This window comes from Eptatretus burgeri, chromosome 3, assembly GCF_056783735.1.
Source record: "Eptatretus burgeri isolate ZD-2024b chromosome 3, Ebu_testis_v1, whole genome shotgun sequence".
Classification (NCBI taxonomy): Eukaryota; Metazoa; Chordata; class Myxini; order Myxiniformes; family Myxinidae; genus Eptatretus; species Eptatretus burgeri.
In genome coordinates this window covers 88431989-88456318 of record NC_140963.1, presented here as the reverse complement: position 1 = coordinate 88456318, position 24330 = coordinate 88431989, and the positions used below count along the sequence as shown (strand labels likewise).

General features: G+C 44.0%; 1 protein-coding gene across 7 annotated transcripts in view; it reads left to right on the top strand.

The window, feature by feature from the left end:
* The window catches only part of LOC147030398 (rho GTPase-activating protein 12-like), a 111327-nt gene that overhangs the window by 49948 nt on the left and 37049 nt on the right, over window positions 1-24330 (top strand). For 6 of the 7 annotated variants that reach the window (XM_085874404.1, XM_085874399.1, XM_085874401.1 and 3 more), the window contains 7 exons: window positions 9625-9759; window positions 14963-15034; window positions 15529-15590; window positions 16269-16350; window positions 23436-23540; window positions 23747-23845; window positions 24096-24219. In XM_085874404.1, coding sequence (XP_085730530.1) covers window positions 9625-9759; window positions 14963-15034; window positions 15529-15590; window positions 16269-16350; window positions 23436-23540; window positions 23747-23845; window positions 24096-24219 — 679 coding nt within the window. The remainder of the gene's footprint in view (window positions 1-9624; window positions 9760-14962; window positions 15035-15528; window positions 15591-16268; window positions 16351-23435; window positions 23541-23746; window positions 23846-24095; window positions 24220-24330) is intronic. The other variant, XM_085874405.1, reaches the window with a different exon arrangement.

Below are 24330 nucleotides of genomic sequence, written 5' to 3'. Positions count from 1 at the left end.
TCTATGCTCTATTTATTTACTCTTGGGTAAACTGTTCTTTGCCTTCTGGATTGGCTGGGCCTAATAATTTTTAATGTAATTATTTTTCTTAAAACCAATATTATCCTTCAAGCAGAGAGTCAAACAGCTCCACCAAGTGGCCATGGTTTTGGAATATTCTGTCCATGTAGTCTGCTGTGCCTTCTTAACTGAATACTAAACCACTTGATCAACCTCACATCACAGTCTGTCAACACAAAATGAACTAGAAGGGCGCTCGGTCGAGCGCATACCTCTGCCATGTAATGCCTGATCCACGAGAACATGTCCGGCACAACACATTTTTGAAATATGCTATACACTACGATATCGTTTTTGGCCCGATCTGTCAATAGTGAAGAATCACTGTAAAAATTAAATAATTCTAGTAGTTGTATCCTGATTCGGATCTTCACCAAAATTGAATCGATTAGTCCTTGCGACACCCCAACTTGTCCAAATCCATCCACAACTTTTCAAGATATTGTGCTTTACACCGTTTTTGGCTTGATCGCTCAATGGTGCAGAATCACTTTTTAAAAAAATCTTTTGTAGTCTGATCTAGATCCGGATCTTCACCAAAATCGAATCAGTTCGTCCTTGTCACACACCGAACCTGTCCACAACTTTTTGAGATATAGTGTACACAAACAAACAGACAGAAAGGGGTGAAAACCTAACCTCCTTCACCTTCAGTGGCGGAGGTAACAAGACTTGAATCAACAAAGGTAACTTCCTCAGCTGTCAGGATGACTCTGAGAAATGTGCACTCTCCTCTGGCTTGTCTAGCCCGAGTTTGAATCTCGATCTGACTATAAACTGTAATTCCTGGTGTTTCACAGGCAGCGTTCCGATGAATGAATGGGTGCATTTGTCCTCCATTGGAAGGATAGTAAGCCGGATGACCTGTCGGTGGATGTTAAATATCCCAGGGTGTCTTTCGCAAAGAGTAGCCGAGTAATTGCTCATACCCTGACCAAATTACAAATTCTTGCCCAAATTATCTGCCAACCCGCTCACTTGGCAAGCGTGCAGAGTATACCAATACAACCATCATGAGTTGAGGGAGGTCTTCATCCTGCACTGGACCAATAACAGGAAGGTGATTATGATTGCTTCCTACGAGGAACTTTTTGAAATGCTTTCTGAAAATCAAGAGTCGTCTTCTTCTTTTGGCTGCTCCTGTTAGGGGGTCGCCACAGCGGATCATCCGTATGATCTGCATTGTGATTTGGCACATGTTTTACACCGGATGCCCTTCCTGACTCAACCCTGGTCGCCTCTTACGACACAGGGATATGGTACACCTATTTTAACCGGGGTATACACCGGCCCAGTACACTGGTACTCATTTCGCCGACCTCGGAAGGATGACAGGATGAGTCAACCCCCTGGTGTATTAATTCAGTGGCCTAACGGGGCTTGAACTCAGGACCTTTTGGATCCCAAGCCGCTGCCCTAACCACTGTGCCAGCACCAGGCTCCGTTCTGAAAATCAAAAGTAATTAAACATAATGCACCTCTGTAATCAAAATAGCTTACTACCTCCTAAAATACCAGTAAATTTGTTAAACGGGTTCTTCTTGTTGATAAAAATATGTTTGCTTTCCTTCTCATTTGTATCTTGTTAAATTTCTTGTAAAAAATATTGAGCAAAAGCTTTGTTCTCTTAGGTGTTTGTTATTGTGGCTATTTTACAATTTGTTTTAGGTTATCCCATTCTTCCCAAGATGTGTGCGGTGCTTTGCAATACAGGAACCTTGCTAATAAATCATCAATTTATTCGCATGCAGCCTGTGGCTGCTTGGCTGCATCATTTTCTGGGGGTGTGGCTGTGACGCTGATGCAATGTCCCCTGTTACCAGTACACTGGTACTCATTTTCCTGATCTCGGAAGGATGACTGGCTGAGTCAACCCACCTGGTATTGATTCAACAGAACAACAGGCACTTGAACTCATGACCCTAACATCTTAATCCAGCCACCTTTACCATTAAGCCAACACCAGGCCTATCATTTCATCGATGTTACCATTATTAATCAAGTCTGTCATTTGACAGCACACCTGATGAAATGTAAGACCATTGTATTGCTGCAGACCCAGGTCCAAGATTCGCCATGAGGGGAAGCACCCGAGTTCCTCTCGAATGTCCACTCCTGAGGCCACTGCGGATAAACTTACGTGGTCCGACGGGTGGCAAAGCAGCTGTGAACATCACTTAACCATGTCAACTCTGTATGCCTGGTGTTGGCTTAATGGTTAGGGTGGTGGGCTTTGGATCCTAGGGTCCTGAGTTCAAATCCCGCTCAGCTGTTGAATTAATACCAGGTGGGGTTAACTCTGCCTGTCATACTTCCTCGGTCGGCAAAATGAGTGCGAGCATGCAGTGGCGGAGTGGCGACCTATCCAGGATTGTGCCTAATAGCCAAGGAGACTGCTTAGGCAGCACCAATGCTCTGCACAGAGTCTTCTTCTTCCTCTTTCGGCTTGCTCCCGTTAGGGGTCGCCACAGCGGACCAACCGTCTCCATTTCGCTCTATCCTCCACATCTTCCATTGACACTCCAACCACCTGCATGTCCGCCCTCACCGCATCCATGAACCTCTTCTTTGGCCTTCCTCTTCTCCTCCTGCCTGGCGGCTCCATCTTCAACATCCTTCTCCCGATATACTCCGTTTCCCTCCTGTGCACATGTCCAAACCATCTCAATCTCGCCTCTCTCACTTTGTCTCCAAACCGTCCTACCTGCGCTGTCCCTCTAATATACTCATTCCTTATCCTGTCCATCTTCGTCACTCCCAACGAGAATCGCAGCATCTTTAACTCTGCCACCTCCAGCTCTGCTTCCTGTCTGTTTGTTAGTGCCACTGCCTCCAAACCATACAACATAGCTGGTCTCACTACCGTCTTGTATACTTTCCCCTTCACTCTTGCAGCTACCCTTCTGTCACAAATCACTCCTGCAACTCTTCTCCACCCACTCCATCCTGCCTGCACTCTCTTTTTCACTTCTCTCCCACACTCTCCGTTACTTTGGACAGTTGATCCCAAGTATTTAAACCAATCCACCTTCCCCACCTCAACCCCTTGCAACTGCACCATACCACCACCCTCCCTCTCATTTACGCACATGTACTCCGTCATACTCCGACTGACTATCATTCCCCTTCTCTCCAGTGCGTACCTCCACCTCTCAAGGCTCGCCTCAGCCTGCTCCCTACTCTCCCTACAGATCATGATGTCATCCGCGAACATCATAGTCCATGGAGACTCCAGTCTGATCTCGTCCGTCAACCTGTCCATCACCATTGCAAACAGGAAAGGGCTCAGAGTCGATCCTTGGTGCAATCCCACTTTTACCTTAAACCGGTCCGTCATTCCTACCGCACACCTCACCGCTGTCACACTGTCCTCATACATATCCTGCACCATCCTCACATACTTCTCCACCACTCCCGACTTCCTCATACAATGCCACAACTCCTCTCTTGGCACCCTATCATAAGCTTTCTCTAAATCCACAAACACACAATGTAACTCCTTCTGGCCTTCCCTATACTTCTCCATCAACATTCTCAAAGCAAACATCTCATCAGTCATGCTCTTTCCTGGCATAAACCCATATTGCTGCTCACAGATCGTCACCTCTCCTCTCAACCGAGCTTCCACTACTCTTTCCCACAACTTCATGGTGTGGCTTAACAACTTTATCCCTCTGTAATTTCCACAGCTCTGCACATCACCCTTATTCTTGAAAATCGGAACCAGTACACTTAATCTCCACTCCTCCGGCATCCTCTCACTTTCCAAGACTTTATTAAACAATCTGGTTAACAACCCCACTGCCATCTCTCCTAAACACTTCCATTCCTCCACTGGTATACCATCTGGGCCAACCGCCTTTCCACTTTTCATCTTCTTCATAGCAGTCCTCACTTCATCCTTACTGATCCACCCCACTTCCAGATTCACTATGTCCACCTCTTCCAACCTTCTCTCTCTCATTTTCTTCATTCATCAGCTCCTCAAAGTACTCCATCCACCTTCTCAACACACTCTCCTCGCTCGTCAGCACATTCCCATTTGCGTCCTTTATCACCCTAACCTGCAGCACATCCTTCCCAGCTCGGTCCCTCTGTCTTGCCAATCGGTATAAATCCTTTTCCCCTTCTTTTGTATCCAACTTCTCATACAGCTCGTCATATGCCTTTTCCTTGGCCTTTGCCACCTCTCTTTTTGCTTTTCGACGCCACTCCTTGTACTCCTGCCGACTTTCTTCATCTCTCTGACTATCCCACTTCTTTTTCGCCAACCCCTTCTTCCTTATACTTTCCTGTACTTCCTCATTCCACCACCAAGTCTCCTTATCTTCCTTCCTCTGTCCAGATGTCACACCAAGTACCTTCCTAGCTATCTCCCTCACAACTTCTGCTGTCGTTGCCCAATCATCCCACCCATCTTGACCACCATCCAACGCCTGTCTCACCTCCTCCCTAAATTTCACGCAACAGTCTTCCTCCTTCAGCTTCCACCATCTGGTCCTTGGTTCAGCCCTCACTCTCTTCCTCAACCTCACCTCTAAAGTCATCCTACAAACCACCAATCGATGCTGCCGAGCCACACTCTCCCCTGCCACAACCTTACAGTCACTAATCTCTTTCAGGTTGCATCTCCTACTTAAGATGTAATCCACCTGTGTGCACTTTCCTCCACTCTTGTATGTCACCCTGTGTTCCTCCTTCTTCTTGAAATACATGTTTACCACTGCCATTTCCATTCTTTTGCAAACTCTACCACCATTTGCCCTTCCACATTTCTCTTGTTGAGACCGTACCTCCCCATCACCTCCTCATCCTCTTTATTCCCTTCCCCAACATGTCCATTGAAATCTGCTCCAATCACCACTCTTTCATCCTTGGATACACTCTCCACCACTTCATCTAACTCACTCCAGAAATCTTCTTTATACTCCATCTCACACCCCATACGTGGGGCATATGCACTGATGACATTCATCATCACCCCTTCAATTTCCAACTTCACACTCATCACTCGGTCAGACACCCTCCTCACCTCCAACACCCTCTTGACATGATCTTCCTTCAGGATTATCCCGACACCATTTCTCCTCCCATCCACACCATGGTAGAACAGTTTGAAACCACCTCCAATGCTCCTCGCCTTACTCCCCATCCACTTGGTCTCTTGTACACACAGTATGTCCACCTTTCTTCTCTCCATCATATCAGCCAACTCTCGCCCTTTGCCAGTCATCGTCCCAACATTCAGAGTTCCAACTCTCACCTCCACACTTCTACCCTTCCCCCTCTCCCACTGCCTCCGGACTCGCCTTCCCAGTCTCCTGCTCCTCCTTTGCCCAGCAGTAGCACAATTTCCACTGGTACCCTGCTGACCACCGGTACCGGTGGCGGTCGTTGGTAACCCGGGCCTCGACCGATCCGGTATGGAAATTAGTTTTGTTGTCCGCATAATGATTTGGCATAGGTTTTTACGCCGGATGCCCTTCCTGACGCAACCCTGGTCGCCTCTTACGACACACAGGGATATGGTACACCTATTCTAACCGGGGCATACAATGCTCTGCACAGAGTATGGTCCCAATATCCTCCTCATCAATTCGACCAGTGTTATCCGTCGAACACTGTTTACTTGAGGAGGTGACTAAATTAACTGAATTTTTTGCCTTCAGCGCACACTCTGATTACTGCCGATCGATACGGTGTGTGTACGCTGGCTAAATGCAAATCATGTGGGATAAAAGTTCCCGGCTAACAATCATGCGGATTATGCTGGATCAATGGAGGAAAGGATGCTACAAGCTGGTTGAATGACAAGTAACATGGAATTTATTAAGAGACAGTGCGAGGAAAGGTATATGGCACAGTGAAGACTGGTTTATTTTACAAGGAACATTTGTACAGCAGTGGCATGCAAGATTGGTGTGGTGTGGCAAAAGACGTACGGTAAAGCGCAGAACTAACCCGATACTACTACTTCGACAATCTTACTTATTTTAACAAAGCAGGCGCCATTGGATTCATTTCATGGAAAGGTATATCAGGCAGAAAGATACGATGGAGCCGAGGTGGTTTCAACCTCTTTGGTTCACCAAGTGGGGTTGATGAACCTGCGCAGCCCAAATGCTGAGGAGGGGTTAAAGAGCAGAGGGATACTAACTGGGACTAAGGTGCGTATTTGAAGAGGGTTGAGGTTCGAGGAGGAAACTGGAAAGAGGTGCATGTCGGTGAGCTCACCCTGAAAATAACGGTTCTTTGGGACTTGCCCTCGTTGAGTTCCTTTCACATCCAAAGCAGACGATGGGAAGAAAGACAGAATTTGTGTGAAGATGGTTTACTTGCGTGTGGCGTGAGAGATTATCTGTACATGTAATTGTTTATTGGCTTGGCCTTAATGCACCTGGAATGGTGCCTGGATTACTCGCTGTCCCAGTGCTCTGTTCCACAAGCTCCGTTCCACCTTTCGCCACGTACCGCCGACCACGTCGAAGGTCAGATCCACTGGCATCTGGAACGCATTGCTTAAATAGTTACTGGCTGGGTCGGATGGATCAACAAGGTCGCCAGGCGGGGTGACCAGGATTTTCAGGCGCCTCCATTGATGCACATTTGATTAATCCAGCACCGGCACCGCCCACTTGAGGCCACAACCGTAAAGATGCTGCCATTGACTTCCAGGCAACCCATGTGATGGACCTCCACACTTAACATGGCGCCAGCGTCTTCAGCTGCGCTTTCCGAGCACGAACGTGTGCTGAACACCCAATGGGCACCACAATCAAGCAGAGCATCAGGGCTGCCCACATGGTGTTAAATGGCCATTCGCACAAATTTGCGCTTCAAGTTACAGACGTCTGAACATCCAGATCTGGAGTACCTTTTATCGGTGCATTGCGCTCATGGTTTCTGCTACTCCAAAGGCGGTGATGGGTGTCTGTGGTAATGGTGAATGGACATACAGCTTGGGAAATGTTGTGATGTGGAGTGATGATAAGGACGTCTTGACGTTGTGTGATCATTGTTGCTTTTATGGCGAGAGTGGGGTGAAGGTTGAAGTGATATTTGTTTGATTGTTGCATGCCTATGCAAATTGGCTGTGTGTGTTTGGGGTGCTTGCTTGTGGGAGAGATTTTGTGTGCAGGGAATTGTGATGGGAAAGAATGGGGAAAAAATCTACCAAATCTCACACAACCCATATTGACCCATAAACCCATTAGACATAAGGGAAGGACTATCTGAAACAAATAATGATGAAATAACTATCTCGGTCACCGCTATATGTTGTGCTATTGCCTCTGAGGTCACAGTTTTCAGAACTGTCACAGTATCTCGCCAGGTAAACCATGCATTTTATGAAGTCATGGTTGATAAGAGTTAAAGACAAAAAAGGTTTTTTTTTTTTGTTTTTTTTTTAATTGTTACTCTGATGAAGGGCGAATGCTTAAAACATCATCTGCACATTTTCCCAAGTCGGTAAAATGCATTATAGTCAACTTGTAATTGAAAAAAAAATCCATTGTTTATCTCGTATGTCGATGCTGACCAACATTGATCTTCATTGACTCGCATTCCGTTTTATCTCGTGAGGTGTTTCATTGCATCACCGGTTTCATTTATTTGCTTGATAAAGCATAGGTTAGGAAAAGTGTGTTTCTAAAACAAATTGAGTATTTTAGGAGATATACATATGTACACATAAGTTGGGGAACATTTCTGAAAAAAACAGTTGCTAAGTCATTATATTTTATGAAGAACTACAAGCAGATTACCTACGGTAGAGCACGTTTCATGTCTTCTGCCTTAATCGATGGGCCTTCACGCCAACTGTGGAATGTGAAAAGTATGGAATTGATGTTCTGCCATGGTGTAACCCTGGAATGCATTTCCTCTTTGATGTGTATCCATCCATCTATTGGAAATCCTGGATGGGTCACCATTCCGACACAGGATACCAACAGGCTGGTACTCATTTTGCCGACCTCGGAAAGATGACAGACGGAGTCAACCCCACCTGGTATTGATTAAACAGCTGAGTGTGATTTGAATTCAGGATCCTCGGATCCCAAGCCAACACCATTTGACATGTATGCCCGACAGAAATATGGCCTCTTCAACAAATCAAGAAGGGCTTCGAGAAAGATACGCCATTCATCTCTGCTTTTTGCATTTTAATTGTAATCGATTGATCCGGCCACCTGTCATCACTTTGAGGGATTGGTGGTTGAGCAAGACCTCAACATACCACCGCATTTATACCCTCCGAATGAGGGGTTTTGATACCAATTTTCAATCCTGAAAACAGAGTTCATTGAAGAGGGGAAGGGAGAAGAGAAAAGCAATACTACAATGAAGGAGTGAATTCCTTTTGGACGATGATCCTGTCATCTTATCTGGTACCTTATGGCCCACACACTTACAAATGGCAAGAGTATGACAACACCGAAAAAGACACCTGTCCATGCACTATAATCGTTTTGTGGTGGTTGTGATTGTTATGGGTGTGGTGGGTTCGGTTGTGATGTGAGTTGTTTGGTTGTAACGGGACATGCCGCGTCCTGGTCTGGGCTCCCGTTGGGATTTTGGCAGATCATGCTTCCTTTTATTACACACAATTTCATGGACACATAGTTGGTCCTCACTCCGTGCCTTGCTCTGGTCTGGATTTGCCCTTGCAGTGTTATCACTTTGTTTCACCACTCACCCATCCAACCTGGTACTTCAAGACCAAGCCTGGTTCTCCAAGCAACCCCATTGCCAACGCAAGCACACACAGTTGCGCTTCACCTTTTATAGACGAGGGTGAACTGGCGTGGCTTTGACGCTCCTCATTCTTTCACATTAGTGAATGGAGGCAACTTTTATCACTTTCCTTCGCAGTCCGTTTTGGTCCTTCAGTCTGCACTGGTCCGTACTTCAGAGGTGTAGAATGTTGAAACGCATAAACTGATTCCAGAGGGGAGCGATTTAGAAAATTTAGATGTGGGAATGGTTGGTGTTTAGACACATACCTAATGGTGGGGGATGCTGAGTTTTTGCTAGAACATACTTTGACATGTGACCTATCATTTCACACAAAACAACAGTTTTGCTATACATTTATTAAATAAATGTATAGTCCTTCTTACTTTAGCCCCTGTGACTGTTGCCCGACAATATGCAATCGGTGGTATTCAAAGTGCATGAATGAAACCCACTAGTTGTGCTCATTATCAAATGTTGAACAGCTGCAATGGACCCCAATCTTACGACTGAGGAAAAAAAAAGTCTGCTTCAGAGGGCATTTCCTATATTTTCATTATTATTATTATTATTATTATTTTAAAGGATTTTGTAAGAGATCGGAGGAAACTCCTCGACTGTGGAGGAACTCCAGAAACTCTCTCTCTTTCTCTCTCTCTCTTTCTTTCTCTCTCTCTTTCTCTCCCCCAATAGCATTGACAATCATTTTTGACTCGAGTTGAAATTTTACTCTGTTAGAAATATTTTTGAAAAGCTCAATTCGTACATGACCAGTATATGATATTCAATGAGATGTTTGACAGATTGCATCTATTTTTTTCCTTCCAGAAGGTTCAGCCTCATGAACACACACCTGGCCCTGCTGACCAGGATGGTGCATGCAGGGAGAGCCTGGAAGAGGACAAGCTGCAGAGCAAGGCTGGTTCTCAGAAGTCAAGGTGGAAAGCAGACATGGAGGAAAAGGTAACTGTTACATATTGGAGCTTTCTTTTTATTATTATTATTTTCTCAGGTTGTATGAACTTGTTCATGTTCTTTTTCACCCTCATTAACTCTGAATAACCAATCTGTCTTGCTTGCAGGTTACTGTGTGTGTGTGTTTGTTGTGACCGGGATGACCGAAGGGGGGTAAATGGTGTATTATGCAGACTAGTTATCTCTTTGTACATGTAACATAAGTGTCCTGTAATCCCTCTGTAGACTGTGCTGAAATCTTTGGTGGAGCCTCCACCATCTCCCTGCCATGAGTGTCTCTATCTCCCCATCTCTGTGCACGTTTTTAAAATTTTTTTAATACGAAGTCTCGGCTTGTGGAAGAGCTAGAACACAGAAGGATGTGGATGCAACAGAATGAAAAGACACAGTAGAAAGATGGGGGAAACACCAACAACATGGTTGAAAGACAAAATAGAGGGAAACTTAGATAAATCTGTGATGTGAGGACACATGGGGTGGAGAAGATGGATGCGGTCGCAAACTCTCAAGAAGGAAAAACTAGGGATTTGCAAAGGGGGGGGGGGTAGGAGGGTTAACAGGGTTGGATGGGGGATGATCTGATGTGGTGAACGATTGTTTTGAAGATCTAAAGGGAAGAGATTGAAGGGAACTGTGTATCATCCCCATCCTCCTCACTGTCTTAAAAAAATTATATGAATGAGATTAAGGCATAGAAATAAGATCATGTAAAGGCTCTGATCATAATTAACCTCCGCCACCGAAGATCGGAGGTTACTGTTTTCACCCCTTTCTGTTTGTTTGTTTTCTTGTTGGATTTGATATATATATATATATATATATATATATATATATATATATATATATATATATATATATATATATATATATATATATATATATATATATACGAGATATCCCTTATTGTCAGGTTTTCTGTGTGTGTGTATGTGTGTCTGCAACGCGAGGCTCCACAGCACGAACCAGCGAACCGATTTCGATGAAACTTTGCCAACAGTTGGAATATATACTGGGAATGTGCGCGTTTGAATTTCGTTGCCCAGCAACCACCCGTTGCTGTGCAGAGGCCGAAAAACCGCGTGCAGTATTTTCAATACTTGTCCTTCAGTTTTGAATGTAGAGAAACGAGACTTCGGAATTAAACACTTTGAGATATTTAGAAAATTTTACTCGTGCCAATTTTTGATTGATGTTTTATTTTTCAAATGGTATCCTTCAAAAATCGGGTGTCTATTTACCGTCATTTGAGGTGTGTATACGGTGTTTGTAAGGAACTACACCGTCGTTCCACCTTTTTATTTCTTTTCTGTAAACGATTCCACGATCCACACACCACCTCCAATTATTTATTTATTTGCCGACAACAATTCCACTACCCACACACCACCTCCAATTATTTCTTTATTTCCCGAAAACAATTCCACGACCCACACACCACCTCCAATTATTTATTTATTTACTGAAAACAATTCCACGACCCACACACCACCTCCAATTATTTCTTTATTTACCGAAAACAATTCCACGACCCACACACCACCTCCAATTATTTATTTATTTACTGAAAACGATTCCACGATCCACACACCACCTCAAACTTTTTTGCAACTTTTTTTTTCAACAAAATTTCAATTTTTTTTGCATTTCTACATGTTATAAGTGATTTCCAACAAAAAAACATGCCAAAATTATAATTGTGGCTGATTTTGGAACTTCACATGGATATACCCACGTAAAATCAATTTCTGTCTCAATGAATCTAGTTATGACAAATGAATTGAGTATATAAAAGGGAGAGTTGCAAACTATAACTCTGTGAGCACTGTTGACGTCAAATTGAATGAATAGGATATCAGATTCACTTGAGTGATCTCGCAGTATTGGCGGCGGAGGTTTTGCACTCCACCGAGTGGTCCCCCTCTGTGCTACTTTATAATGTCTGTGCTCGAATTGCATTCGAGTGCAAAACCTCCCCCGCCAATACTGCTGGGTCACTCAAGTGAACCTGATATCCTATTCATTCAATTTGACGTCATCAGTGCTCACAGAGTTATAGTTTGCAACTTTCCCTTTTACTTTTAACTTTTACATACTCAATTCATTCGTCATAACTAGATTCCTTGAGACAGAAATTGATTTTATGTGGGTATATCCACCTACAGTTCCAAAATCAGCCGCAATTATAATTTTGGCATGTTTTTTTTGTTGGAAATCACTTATAACATGTAGAAATGCAAAAAAAAATATCGAAATTTTGTTGAAAAAAAAAGTTTGAATTTTTTTTTTTCTCGAACAATTTTTTTTTTTGGGGGGGGGGGGGGGTTGGAAATCACTTAAAACATGTAGAAATGCAAAAAAAAAAAATTCAAATATTTTTTCAAAATGGCCGCCACAGCGGCTATATTGGACTTTGGACCAAGTCCAAAATCTAATGGCATGATCCTTGGACCATACCTAATCCCCCACCAAGTTTCGTCGAAATCCGTCGGAGTTTTTCCGTAATACTGTTCACAAAGGGGTGAAAACAACCTCCGATCTTCGATGGTGGAGGTTAAAAAAATAACTACATCGACTGCTAATTTGAACAAAAAAAAGCGAGAGCGGATCTGGTCTTGGGCAAGGTTTTGCCGGCTTCGAAGCCAGTTTCATCTGGCACAATAGACCCTGAGCCTCGGTATGTGTCTGGTTTTTATTTTGAAACGACCACTCATCTCGGGTCACGTGCTCGTGCTCGAGATCAAATGGAGGAGTGCTTTTTTTTTTGTAATGAGGTTGGGTTGGGTTGATGAGGTTGGGCCAGGTATCTGCCTGGGGGATGGGCCAGGACCTCCATCATGTGTCCAAGGAAGAACTCTGTCAGACCTTGTGCATGGGTGGTCAAAATGGATACAGGAGGATACTCCAAGGAGGGAAAGCAGGAAAATTGGAAGGAGGGATTTTGATTTTTTAACACTTTTTGTATGAACTGAATCCTTTTAGGGCAGAAGAGTAAAGAAAACAAGAATACAAGTGTCTACAAAACAATTTGTTGGAGGATTTGGGTGGGATTTTTTTTTCATATTATTTAACTATTTCAGCAGTTCAACAGTCAATCATCAATTCATACAAATTTGGCTTTGCAAGTGAGATAATCTTTGTAACAAACAACATTCTTGCCTGGCATGTGAACCATCCTTCAAGTGTTCAGAAGCGGTCATTGTGCGAGGCAGATCAATGAAACCATGTTCCCCTCTGTGTTTTCAGTATGCCTTTGAGGCAAAGCATCACTTCTGTACATTGTGGTTCAATGTCTTCCCATGCCTTATTTGCCTCTTGTACATATCCTCTTTGGTGACAGAGACAGTTATCTTGCATCACATCACACTTGTTAAACCTGGGAGAAAGCCCTTCAAGCCAGGCTGGGTTTTATATTCGACTTTCAAAATGGGCCTGGGTATTCAACTGCTCGATAAAATGCTGCAGCACAACTCTCTTTTTTTTTGCTATGGTTTCCATTCCCTGCAGCCAACCTCCGATCAATCAAGGCTTCTAACTTCTGTCTTTCATCGATGCTTTTGGACCCCAGTAACTCCAGAGCCGTAAAGTTTTGAGCTCCGTCAGACCTCCATGTCTCCCTAGGCCTTAGAATGACCAGCTGAGCATGAGCTGGCAAGGAAAGCAAGAAATCATCATCAATATTTGTACTGAGCTCCAAACACACTCACAAGTCCATCGCTCTTCCCAACTTTCACAGAGAATATGTTTAATGTAGCTTGGTGTGAGGTGTCAAATTGATTGTGATGGAGAGTTGGATGAAGGTTGGGGAATTTACATGAAGGGGAAAAGTCGAGCTAAACCCACACGACATATTTTCCCCGTTCCCTGTACAAAAGGGAAGGAACCTATCTGAGCACAGGGTTCGGGACCATTTTAATGAAATGACTAACTCAGGGTTCCCCACATGTTGGATGCAACTCTACGCGTGTTCGTTTTTCATAACCGCAACATTATTATTCTCTCTGGGGTGTATAGATTATCGTAGATCTCGGCTGGAACTTCCACGATAAGCTGTTTATACACGTTAACACAGCATTTGTCCAAGGAGGAAAAACCACTTGGGGAGGGTGGGCGGAGGGGGGATATTATTAGTATGCATATTGTTTTGTAATAACGTTAATATTGTGCTATTATCATGAGTGTTGTTACTTTTGTTATAGAAGCAGCCTTGTAAAAATTCCACAATTAGCGATCTTAACACTGATATACATCTTAACATGAACCTCACCCAAGGTGGAAAAACTGTGTGTGTGTGTGTGTGTGTGTGTGTGTGTGTGTGTGTGTGTGTGTGTGTGTGTGTGTGTGTGTGTGTGTGTGTGTGTGTGTGTGTGTGTGTGTGTGTGTGTGTGTGTGGTGAAGTCGCTACAATCTCCAACATGTGAACCTTAGTCCTCCTGTCAAGCTTGGTTGAGATTGGATAATTAATGCCAATGTATTGTGGTCAGATACAAATTGCTTATTTAATATGATGATGATTTATGGAAGAGCTAGTTTGTTCCTGATGCATTTCTAAACCCCCTGACCAATCTCCCCAAAATTTGTTGTACCACATTGTTTTAAAACGTGGAAGGTCAAGGTCACAATAAAAACTTTCAATTCGTTCTTACAAAATATTATTTTTCAGTTTTTTTTTTTTTTTTTTTAAACATCAGGAAAACATCATCAGAAAACTCAAAACATTTAATAAACATTTCAGTGTTTATAATGTTAATTTGTAATGCAATAATGTTTTTAAAATGTAAACCTCAAGGTATTCAATAACATTTTAATAATGTTTTAAAAACCTCAAATTGTTTTCAAAACTTTTGGCAGAATTTTTTTTCAACGATACAATACCATTATTGGTTTGGCTCGGGTACTCTGTCTGCAATTTAACCAGTTGCGTTTAAATATCTATATTATGGAAATTCATATCCAAAGACTCTATATTCTCTATGAGACATTAAGTGTTATGATTGTTCATGCAATCCTGTAGACCTTGATCAAGGAAATTTGGCTATTTGGACCATCATTGCCATGTTGCACTCTTGAGTTCATTTTTGTTGCAGCTTTAAGCAACACTCGTGCGCATATCCACTTGTTTTTCCCTTTTGTGATGTGCGCATAACACATGTTACAGCACAGTAAAAGTTTGTAACACCATTGTGTTTTGCAGGTAATCAAGACCAAAGTAACATCTGACCACAACCATTTGAGCATTGCGGACCTTGCTTTATCAAAGCGATCTGTAAGTGTGCCATAATGCACCCTCACTCTATTTCCTCTGCCACCGAAGGTGGATGTAGGTTGTTTTCACTTGTCTATCTGTAAACGGCATGTCTCAAAAGGTTGACGGATTTGGACGCAATTTGGTGGACAGGTTGGGGCTGTGACAAGGACGAACTGATGAGATTTTGGTGATGATCTGGATCCATATCAGGATACTATAATTTTTTCAGTGGTTCTTCACCATTGAGAGATTGGGCCAAAAACTACATATAGCATGGTATTTCAAAAAAAGTTGTGGATGAGTTATGACAAACTTGGTGGACGAGTTGGTTAGGTGACGAGAACGAGCCGAATCTATTTTGGTTCAGGTCCAGATCCAGATCCGGCCTATTCGTGGGATACAAAACATCAACGATTCAGTCTGGCAGAGTCTGTATGTGCTCTGCGTGCCATTCTAGTTTCTTTTGTTTTCCTTTTAATCGTGATTTTGTAATGTTTTGTCACCACCTACAGGACCTAGAAAAGGCAGGAATGCTCAATAAAACCAAAATAATGGAAAATGGCAAGAAGATAAGGTTGGTTTTCTGGTAAATAACTTGATTGCCTTTAGGAGATGTCAATTTTTTTTTTTGACTTATATGTACAGTGGATTACAATTTAATGTTGTGGGTTCAAATCTGGTTGAATGCCGGGTTATTAAATATTTTGTTGTAAAGCCAAGCGAGTATTGAGATCCCTTGAGTAATGAATCGTGCCACTACTGAATTGAGTAAATAGGCGAATGGAACAGTAATTACTTTGGGTTGGTGGTGATGTGTCCACCTCACCTGGTCCATTCCACATGTGATTGTGGTCTGCACTCTGAGGTTATCACTCTTAAATTTCCTCAAAGCAATTTGAGATGCTTCTTCCTTGCCACAAAAAACTAGTATGATATGCAGCTGATAATTTTGCTGAATTGGTGTCAGTTGTTGCCTTTCCTTGCAAAATGTTAAAACAAACTATAAAACGAAGCATCAAATCCCAATACGATTCCACCTGGCTGATTGACCACAAGAGGGTGCTACATCCTCATCCTTTTTTTTTTTTTTTCGAAACTTGCTCTTTTTTGGGATCCCTTGAGTTTTTGTAATTCGTTCACAGTGGACTGTGGTTCCAATCAATATCTCGGAAGCATGCTCAGATAGGCTGACTCTTTGTTCCCATTTAATAAAAGAGATGATTATTCTAACTTTGAGCATCCTATTGTGCAGAAAGAACTGGATGTTAGCGTGGGTGGTGATGGTGGCTGATGACCTCATTTTTTACAAGGACCCGAAGATTCAAACGAGCTGGGTATGTGTAAATCGCTCAATTTTTTTGTTGAAATGAATTGACACACACACACACACACACACACACACACACACACACACACACACACACACACACACACACACACACACACACACACACACACACACACACACACACACACACACACACACACACACACACACACCAATACCTGCTGTTCTTGCTGCTTTTTTAGGGTTGTATGTGCTTGTGTGGCGCTGTCTGTTTGTGGGTCTCTGTTTGTGATTTTTTTTTTTTTTTTTTTTTTTTTTAACATCGTGGCTCTCCAAGTCCTGCTCCCTCCTTCTCCCATCTGTTAGGTTGGGGTCTGATCAATAAAAAAAAACAATATTTAAATGATGCAATAGCAATATAAAGGTCGCTGTGGTGAAGTGGTTAAAGTCACTGACTTGTAAGCTTGCAGATGTGGTTTGATCCCAGACAAAGCCAAGTTTGAAATTCCTTTGTGCTTGTGTGTGAAAGAAAAATTACACATGCACTGACACTGCTCTTTCACATACAGTATGTATGTATGTACATGTATATGTATATGTAAACAAACAAACACTGTTGGAGCAGTCTCGATCTGGTGCACCAAAGGATGAGTTGGAAGGTCACCTGTGTGTTACACAGATACAAGGAGGGATGAAGTTGTGGAGGATAGAGAAATATTTGTGAGACCAATGGATCCAGGTGTTCCATTTGATGTGTCTGAGGTTGAGACAGTTTTGAGGAAGGAACGGGCGGTATCGGCTCCTGGACCAAGTGAAGTGTACCATATATGGTGTTTAAGAGTTGTGGAGGTATCAGGTAGTATCTGTGGAAGGCTCGAAAGGTGGTGTGGAGGCAAAGAGTGGTGTCCAATCAATGGAGTAGGGTGGAAGCAGTTTATATTCCGAAGTAGGAGGAGGCTGTGACACTTCAGCAGTTTAGACCAATATCATTGTTTGATGTAGATGGGAAGATATTGATAGGTGTCTTTGCTGCATGGCCCTCAGGCTTCATCAGAGAGAATGGTTTTGTGGATGGCTTTCCACAAAAGGCAGGAATACCAGGTTCACCATGATATATTGAACATTCGGCAATGGTCTGGCAAGTTTACAGGAGACAGAGGCAAAGGAAGGGGGTTGTAATGGTGTGGCTGGATTTTGAGAATGCATTTGGGTCGGTGCTGCATGCCTTGATCAGATATGCCAAGGATTTATTTTGGGTGCCATGGAAATTTAGGGATTTTTGGATGGCATATATTGTGATGCATCTTCCATTATGATATATTATGATATTTTCTGATGGGCATATATTATGATATTGTGATGCACATATATCTTCCTGCCAAAGAAAGCTGCATAAAGCAACCAAGAAAAACTACATTGGGTAAGCCCTTTGCCATTTCAAATCCTACCCAGTTTCCTCTACAGCTGCAGACATGAATACTAATGCATATATGAGGATCCCAATGTTGCACGCTGCCCTCAGCTGCCAGACCAGTTTCATCACTTGTTGGCGAGTCATCAGCGTAGACAGAAATGCGCACAACTGATGCTTCCAAGCATGTAGCATGTGCAATGCCAATAACAGTTATCATACAAATAACAAGATCCAATCATGTCTATCACCTGTAATTGGAGGGAATAACCAATCGGCTCTCACCTACTTAGTTTCCCCAGGTGGCTGTCATTTCAATAAAGTGACTCCAATGCTCTTCCAGCCAAATAAAGCTGCATAACGCAACCGAGAACAGTTGCACAATGGAAGTCCTTTGCTGTTTCGAACCTTTCCCAGGTTTCTCTACAGCTGCAGACATTATAAAGTAGCACATACATGAGAATCCCATTGCTAAATGCCCCCCTCAGCCACCGGACCAGTTTAATTACTTGTTGGCGAGGCAATAGTGACAGCATAGACAGAAATGTGCACCACCGAGTTTCCAAACATGTGCCACGTGCAATGCCAATAGGAGTTAACATATAAATTACAAGAACTTTCGTGCGACATTTAACTTGTGCTGTTGTTTTGAACTATTATTTGTGCCTAATAATTCAATTCACGTGTTTAATGCGAAAGTGAAAAGGATGTGATGCACTTTTTGAATTGAACTGCCAGTTGATGAAAAATTTCCATGTTTCACGTGGACAATAAAAAGGAATAAAATGAAATGATGGGCCAAATGGCTTCTTCCTGTGCAAAAGTCCCTTGTGTAATGTTGATAACAGGAAGAAAGGGAGGAGGGGAGAACAGAGTTGTGGGTGGGTGCAGAGAGGAAGGTTGAAGGGTTGAGAGGGGGGTGAGTATTTGAAAAAGGTGGAGAGGGGTGCGGTGGTGGGGGGGGGGTCAGAGAGGTGAAATGAGGCTTGAGAATGCGTAATGGATTTGTGGTTTGGAGGGGTGGGAGTTGAGGACATGAATTAAGGGGAAGGGGGACAGAGTTGGGAGAGGGTGCTAGGGATTAGGGAGTGGTAAGACTTGTAGTGGGGAGGGCATTTGAAGATGTGGAATTTAGTTGGGGGGGGCGGGGGTTAAGGACTGGTGTTTGAATATGGGTAGTTGAGGGCTCTTTGAGAAGAAAGGGGGAGGAGAGGTTATAGACTTGGAGTAGGGGCCAGAGGAGGACAGAGTTGGGAGAATTGTTTGAGGTTTTGAATACTTGGATTGACTGAGTTGAGGACTTCAAGAAAGGAGGATGGGAAGACAAATGTTTGGGGAGGGTATGGAGTGGGGGAGGGGTTGAAGGTGGGTGTTTGAGGACTTGAAATCACATTTTACATTACGCCGCATTTCCGTATATACATTACAGGGATGGTCTGATTCCATCATCCATTGTGGTTTTATTTATTTTTCTCCAGGACATAAGGCTCATGGAAGAGCTGTCACACAAATCTCATATACAGGTGCAGACAGACATCAGACAAGACAATATTTTTTTTTTAACTTGAGGAAAACACAGCCATTGATCTTGAAATAAGTAACCTTCCAGCGAGCACTGGATGCCAGCGATACTGCAGTTGGCAGGGGGTTTTGAGGAGAAACCCCCCTCCCCCTTTCTTCCACTTCCATCGGATGACAACCACGGAGTTTGTCCATGCTCTGTCCTCTAAATGGTGATCAAGCAATGATTTTGCCTTTCGTATAATTTGGCCAGATTCTGAATCAATTGGCTGACCTTCCACACTCAGGGATGCTGAAACCACAATACCACTGACTCTGGCTTTTGTTTGGTTTGTGGATCAAAAGGATTTCATCAGTTTTTGGACTTTTGTTGTCATGATGATCAATACTACCAGTGTAGGATGTGCATATTGTCAGGTCGTGCCAGATCAGATCTGTGACTTCATACAGGTATCATATAAACCTGTACAAACCTGTTTCATATTCAGGTTGTCGGTGACTAAACCGTCTCCCCCCACCAGGTTTTCTGGTGAGGAGAGTGTATGATATGGACACCCAGCAGGATTAAAAACAAAACCTGTCGAAGGGCGGAGGAGCTCCTTGTGAGCCAACGGCCATCCATATATAGTGTCCAACTGTGTCTGCGGACGTCGTCCTGCAGTTGGGTTACTTATTTTAGGAGTTTGGTGGCAGGATTTGCACTCTGACCACCAAAAAACACCGAAAACCGAAAAGAAAATTGAAAACCCACTCTGTGGGTGGGCAGCTGCCCTCCGCAGGGCAGCACACCGGATGATGGGATTGGGGCAAGTCCTTCAGGACCCCCACTCTTTGATGAGAGGAAAAACATGGGGTGATCTTCCCGGGTTCGATTGCGGTAGTGTTCGGGTGGTGCTGAGGTATCGTCCACCAGAAGGCGGTCTCCTTGGGTTTTCCTGAGGCGGTCCCTTCGGGTGGGTGCCGAGAATGTCCTTTTCCAAAGAGAGCATGATCATCTCTCGCCGTTGTCATTTGAGCTCAAGTGTTTGAACATCGGTATTGCACCACTCTGAGGTTCAGAGACCAGATAATGGGGAGATAATGGTGGGTGGTTACACCTACTATTGGTCTGGTTGCTCTGATGGTTACTATGCCCAAGGAGTTGCTGTACCTGTGTCCAATAAGCTGAATCCAATGACAATCGAGGTAGCACCGGTCAATGAGCGCATGAGACTAAGGATTCGTCACTCCTTGGGTGTCGTTATCCCTGGTCTCTGTACATGCTACGAGTGAGGAGAGTGATCTCACCATGAAGGACGCATTCTCTGCCACACTTGAGTGTGGTTGATCAGTGCCCCAGGCAAGATGCTCTTCTCGTCTTGGGGGATTTCAATGCATTGTCTGGAACTGATAGGGATGGTTATGAGGTGTGTGTTGGTCCCCATGGGTTTGGAACTATGAACCAGAATAGCACTAAGTTCCTTGACTTTGCAAGAAGTCATGGACTTGGGGAGATTGGTTCATGGTTTCAGCGCCCATATGCTCATCGCTGGACTTGGTATTCTAACGCTGGTTGTGTGGCAAAGGAGATTGACAACATGCTCGTTGATGGTCGCTGGATGATGATCCAGAACTGCAGGGTGTACCGGAGTGCTCAGTTCCTCAATACCGACCACAGGCTTGTTGTAGCAACTCTGAAGTTTCAGCTTAAATCTGGGAGAATGGTACCATGCCAAGCTCAAGGATGAGATGGTAGCTGAACAGGCTGAGTGTGGATTTGGGGGAGGGTGGGGGGGGTCTGAATGTTTTGGGGAATCCTGAAGAGTTGTGGAGTACATCCAAGACCACCATCCTTGATGTTGCTGGTGGATTTTTTGGAACTCACCGTAGGACAAAGAGGAATTTTGTTTCGAGGGACACTGCATACCATTGACCAGAGTCGCAGGGCCAGGCTTAATGGCAGAGCTGAGCTGTTCAGGGAGTTGAGACGTAAAACTGTACATGTGCTGAAGGTGGAAAAGGAGGCCTATGTGTGAGGGGGTAGAGCATCACCTGTGGTCAAGTGATGTTCGTCCTGCTTTCAGGGAAATTAGCACATTGCGTTCCTCCAAGCCCATCCCTCGGTGTACTGCAGTTAGAACGGAGGGTAGAGGGTTCTTGACAGAGGAGTCCGAAGTGAAGGCCCACGAGGCCGGTTACTTTGAGCGGTTGTACCTGGCTGATCCACCAGCTCTTGTGTTGGATGTCAGAGGTGTTGCTATCCCCTTTGCTGACTCTCCAATCAACTGTGATCCACCTTTGTTTGTGGAAACACAGGCTGTCGTGAACCGGTTGAAATGGGGTAAAGCTCTTGGGATCTGTGACATCCATGCTGAACTTCTCAAGGCTGGTGGAAATGCTGCACTCATGTCATCACATGCAGTTCTGTGTTCTGTCTGGAACACAGGCATCATCCCAACTCTCTAGAAGAGGGACCAGTTGTCCCTCTCTGGAAAGGGAAGGGTGATTGCCAAGACGACGACTACCGAGGGGTGATGCTGCTCTCAGTCCCGGGCAAGTTCTTTGCTCTAATAATTATTGATCAGGTTTGTTACCATCTGCTTCAGCACCAGCACCCAGGGCAGTTAGGCTTAACACCAAACAGGGCAACGATTCACCATATCCTGCAACTTCGGGTCTTTACCGAAGGCAGATGAGTTTTGGCAGGGGCTGCTTGTAGCGTATGTTGATCTCTGCAAAGTGCTCGATTCAGTGAATCGGGATGTCCTTTGGAGGATTCTTAGTCCTCATGGGGTGCCACCAAAACTGATCAATCTGATGTCTGAATTATACTCTGGTACTGAGAGTGCTGTGAGATGTTGTGGTACCATCTCCAACTTATTTCCATTTGTTACTGGAGTTTGTCAGGGGTGTATACTGGCCCCCACACTTTTCAGTGCTTGTGTGGACTGGATTCTGGGGAGGATGTCAGAGAGATCAAGCTGCGGTGTGTCATTTGGGAATGTCGAGATCTCTGACCTTGATTTCGCAGATGATGTCGTCATCTTTGCGGAGACTGGAGATCGTTTTGGGGGCCCTCGAGATGCTGAATGAGCCGTCAAAGCTGTTTGGGTTATGGGTTTCCTGGGTCAAAACTAAGATCCAGACTTTCAATGACATCTTGGATGCTGCTATCTTGTCTGTACCAGTTTGTGTTGAAGAGGCTGAGGTCACTGAGAGATTCACTATCCTTGGCAGCGATATTCATGTCTCTGCTGTCTGTGAGCCAGAGGTCAATGGATGTCTGGATCGGGCCTGGAGAGTCATGGATTCACTGGATCATGGGGTGTGGTGCTGTCGGTACCTGTGCAGGAGGAAGAAAGGTCCGATTCTTCAGGTCAATGGTGCTTCCAGTCTTTCTCTGCAGATGTGAGACTTGGACTCTGACCAGGAATCTGAGATGGAGACTTTCTTTTGGTGCCAGTTCTCTTCGGAGAAACCTTGGCTATCGCTGGTCAGACTTTGTGGCCAACTAGCGGTTGCTGAGAGAGACTCAAAATGAGATTTGTTCCCTGCATAGTCCATGAACATCAGCTGCGGCTGCGTGGACGTGTGACTCGTTTTCCTAACGCTGATCCTGCTCACCAGATTCTCTGCGAGGGAGCCTCGTGAGTGTAGGAGGCTAATGGGCTGACCACGTGCATCGTGGTTGCAGCAGGTTGATCAGCATCTCAAGGAGATGGGGATGGGTGAGGCATTTGTCTGGAGGATGGCCAGACGGAGCCACTGGAGTACCGGCCGAAAGTGGACACAGCGATGCGCTGCTTCGGCAAATGCTCCCAAACCTGACCTGACCTGACCTGATGTGCGTCAAAGCAATCTGATTTATTATCAGAGGTTTCGAGATTATTTTGAAGCAATATTTTTGGTACAATTATATTTCAGGAACTCCAAAGCAAAAGGAACATATTGTGCTGGCCTTATTTTATCCATAATCTCTGAGTTTATTGCAAGGAGTGTCTTCGTGCTGTTGACTTTAAAATGCCATGTTACAAGACATTAAAAAATTCAACTTTTGCTAAAATAATGATTTTTGAGGTTTTGTGTCCTTTGATATTTCTGTGCCATATTTTGCCTTGCGTTGGTTGTTGAAATAAACAGTTGGACATTTTCTTTCCTTATCTAAAATGCCAATTCCATGTTGTAGTATTCTGCCAGTGTCGCCTGTATTTCTGCTCCAGAAACACGGTGCCTCGAGCAGCAAGCCTGAAAGCTGCATCAGTCTGCATGGAGCACAGATAGAGCAAACGAAGGAAAAGTCGAGCAAGAGAAAGAATGTCCTCCTGGTGCGTAATTGCATTGAGCATTTTAAAAATTCATTAATTCCTGAAAGCTTGGAGCTTGCTTGCATTTTTATCTTGAGTACCAGAGGTGATACTTGGACTTTGTCAACTTGAGTAACAGAGACTGCACCAATTCCAATTCTGATGAGAACTTGTCCTCTCCTCCTAATGTCAAGCTGAGTACCTGTTCCTCCACCTTTTCCTCCTAGCTAAGAGTACCAGGAGGCACCGAGTATCTGCTGCAGTCTGACAATGAGCACACTGTCAAAGAATGGTATCAGACTATCTACTCCAAACAAATCAAACTGGTGGGTTTTGGTTAAACCTGTTGAAATATGTTATCAATTGTTACCTGATTTTATCCATGATGCAGGGTCAGGGTATTGACTCTGGCTCTCAAGTTTGCAAGATTGCGGTGTTTTGGCTCCTGTTTGATATTCAATGGAAACATTTTTGATTTTGTAACTGCACACTGGTACAAGTTGAAAATGTATCATGTCACTACCCCCCCACACCCCACTGAACTCTTTCCATCATTGTGTTGCCCAATGGAACAAGGCTGCCATTCATGGACGACAGGGTAAACTGAGTCCTGCCCAATGTCATGTGGCAGAAGATGAAGGCAGCGATGAAGAGCTCGACCACGTTGGAATCATACGAGACCGTGGAGACTCAAAGAGATGCAAGTATTAAATTTGTGGAATGGCCTTGGGAACCTGTCACTTTGTTGTACATAGTACAGTCCTTCAAGCACCATCAGCAGATATCGTAAAACTTTTTGTATCCTCTAACA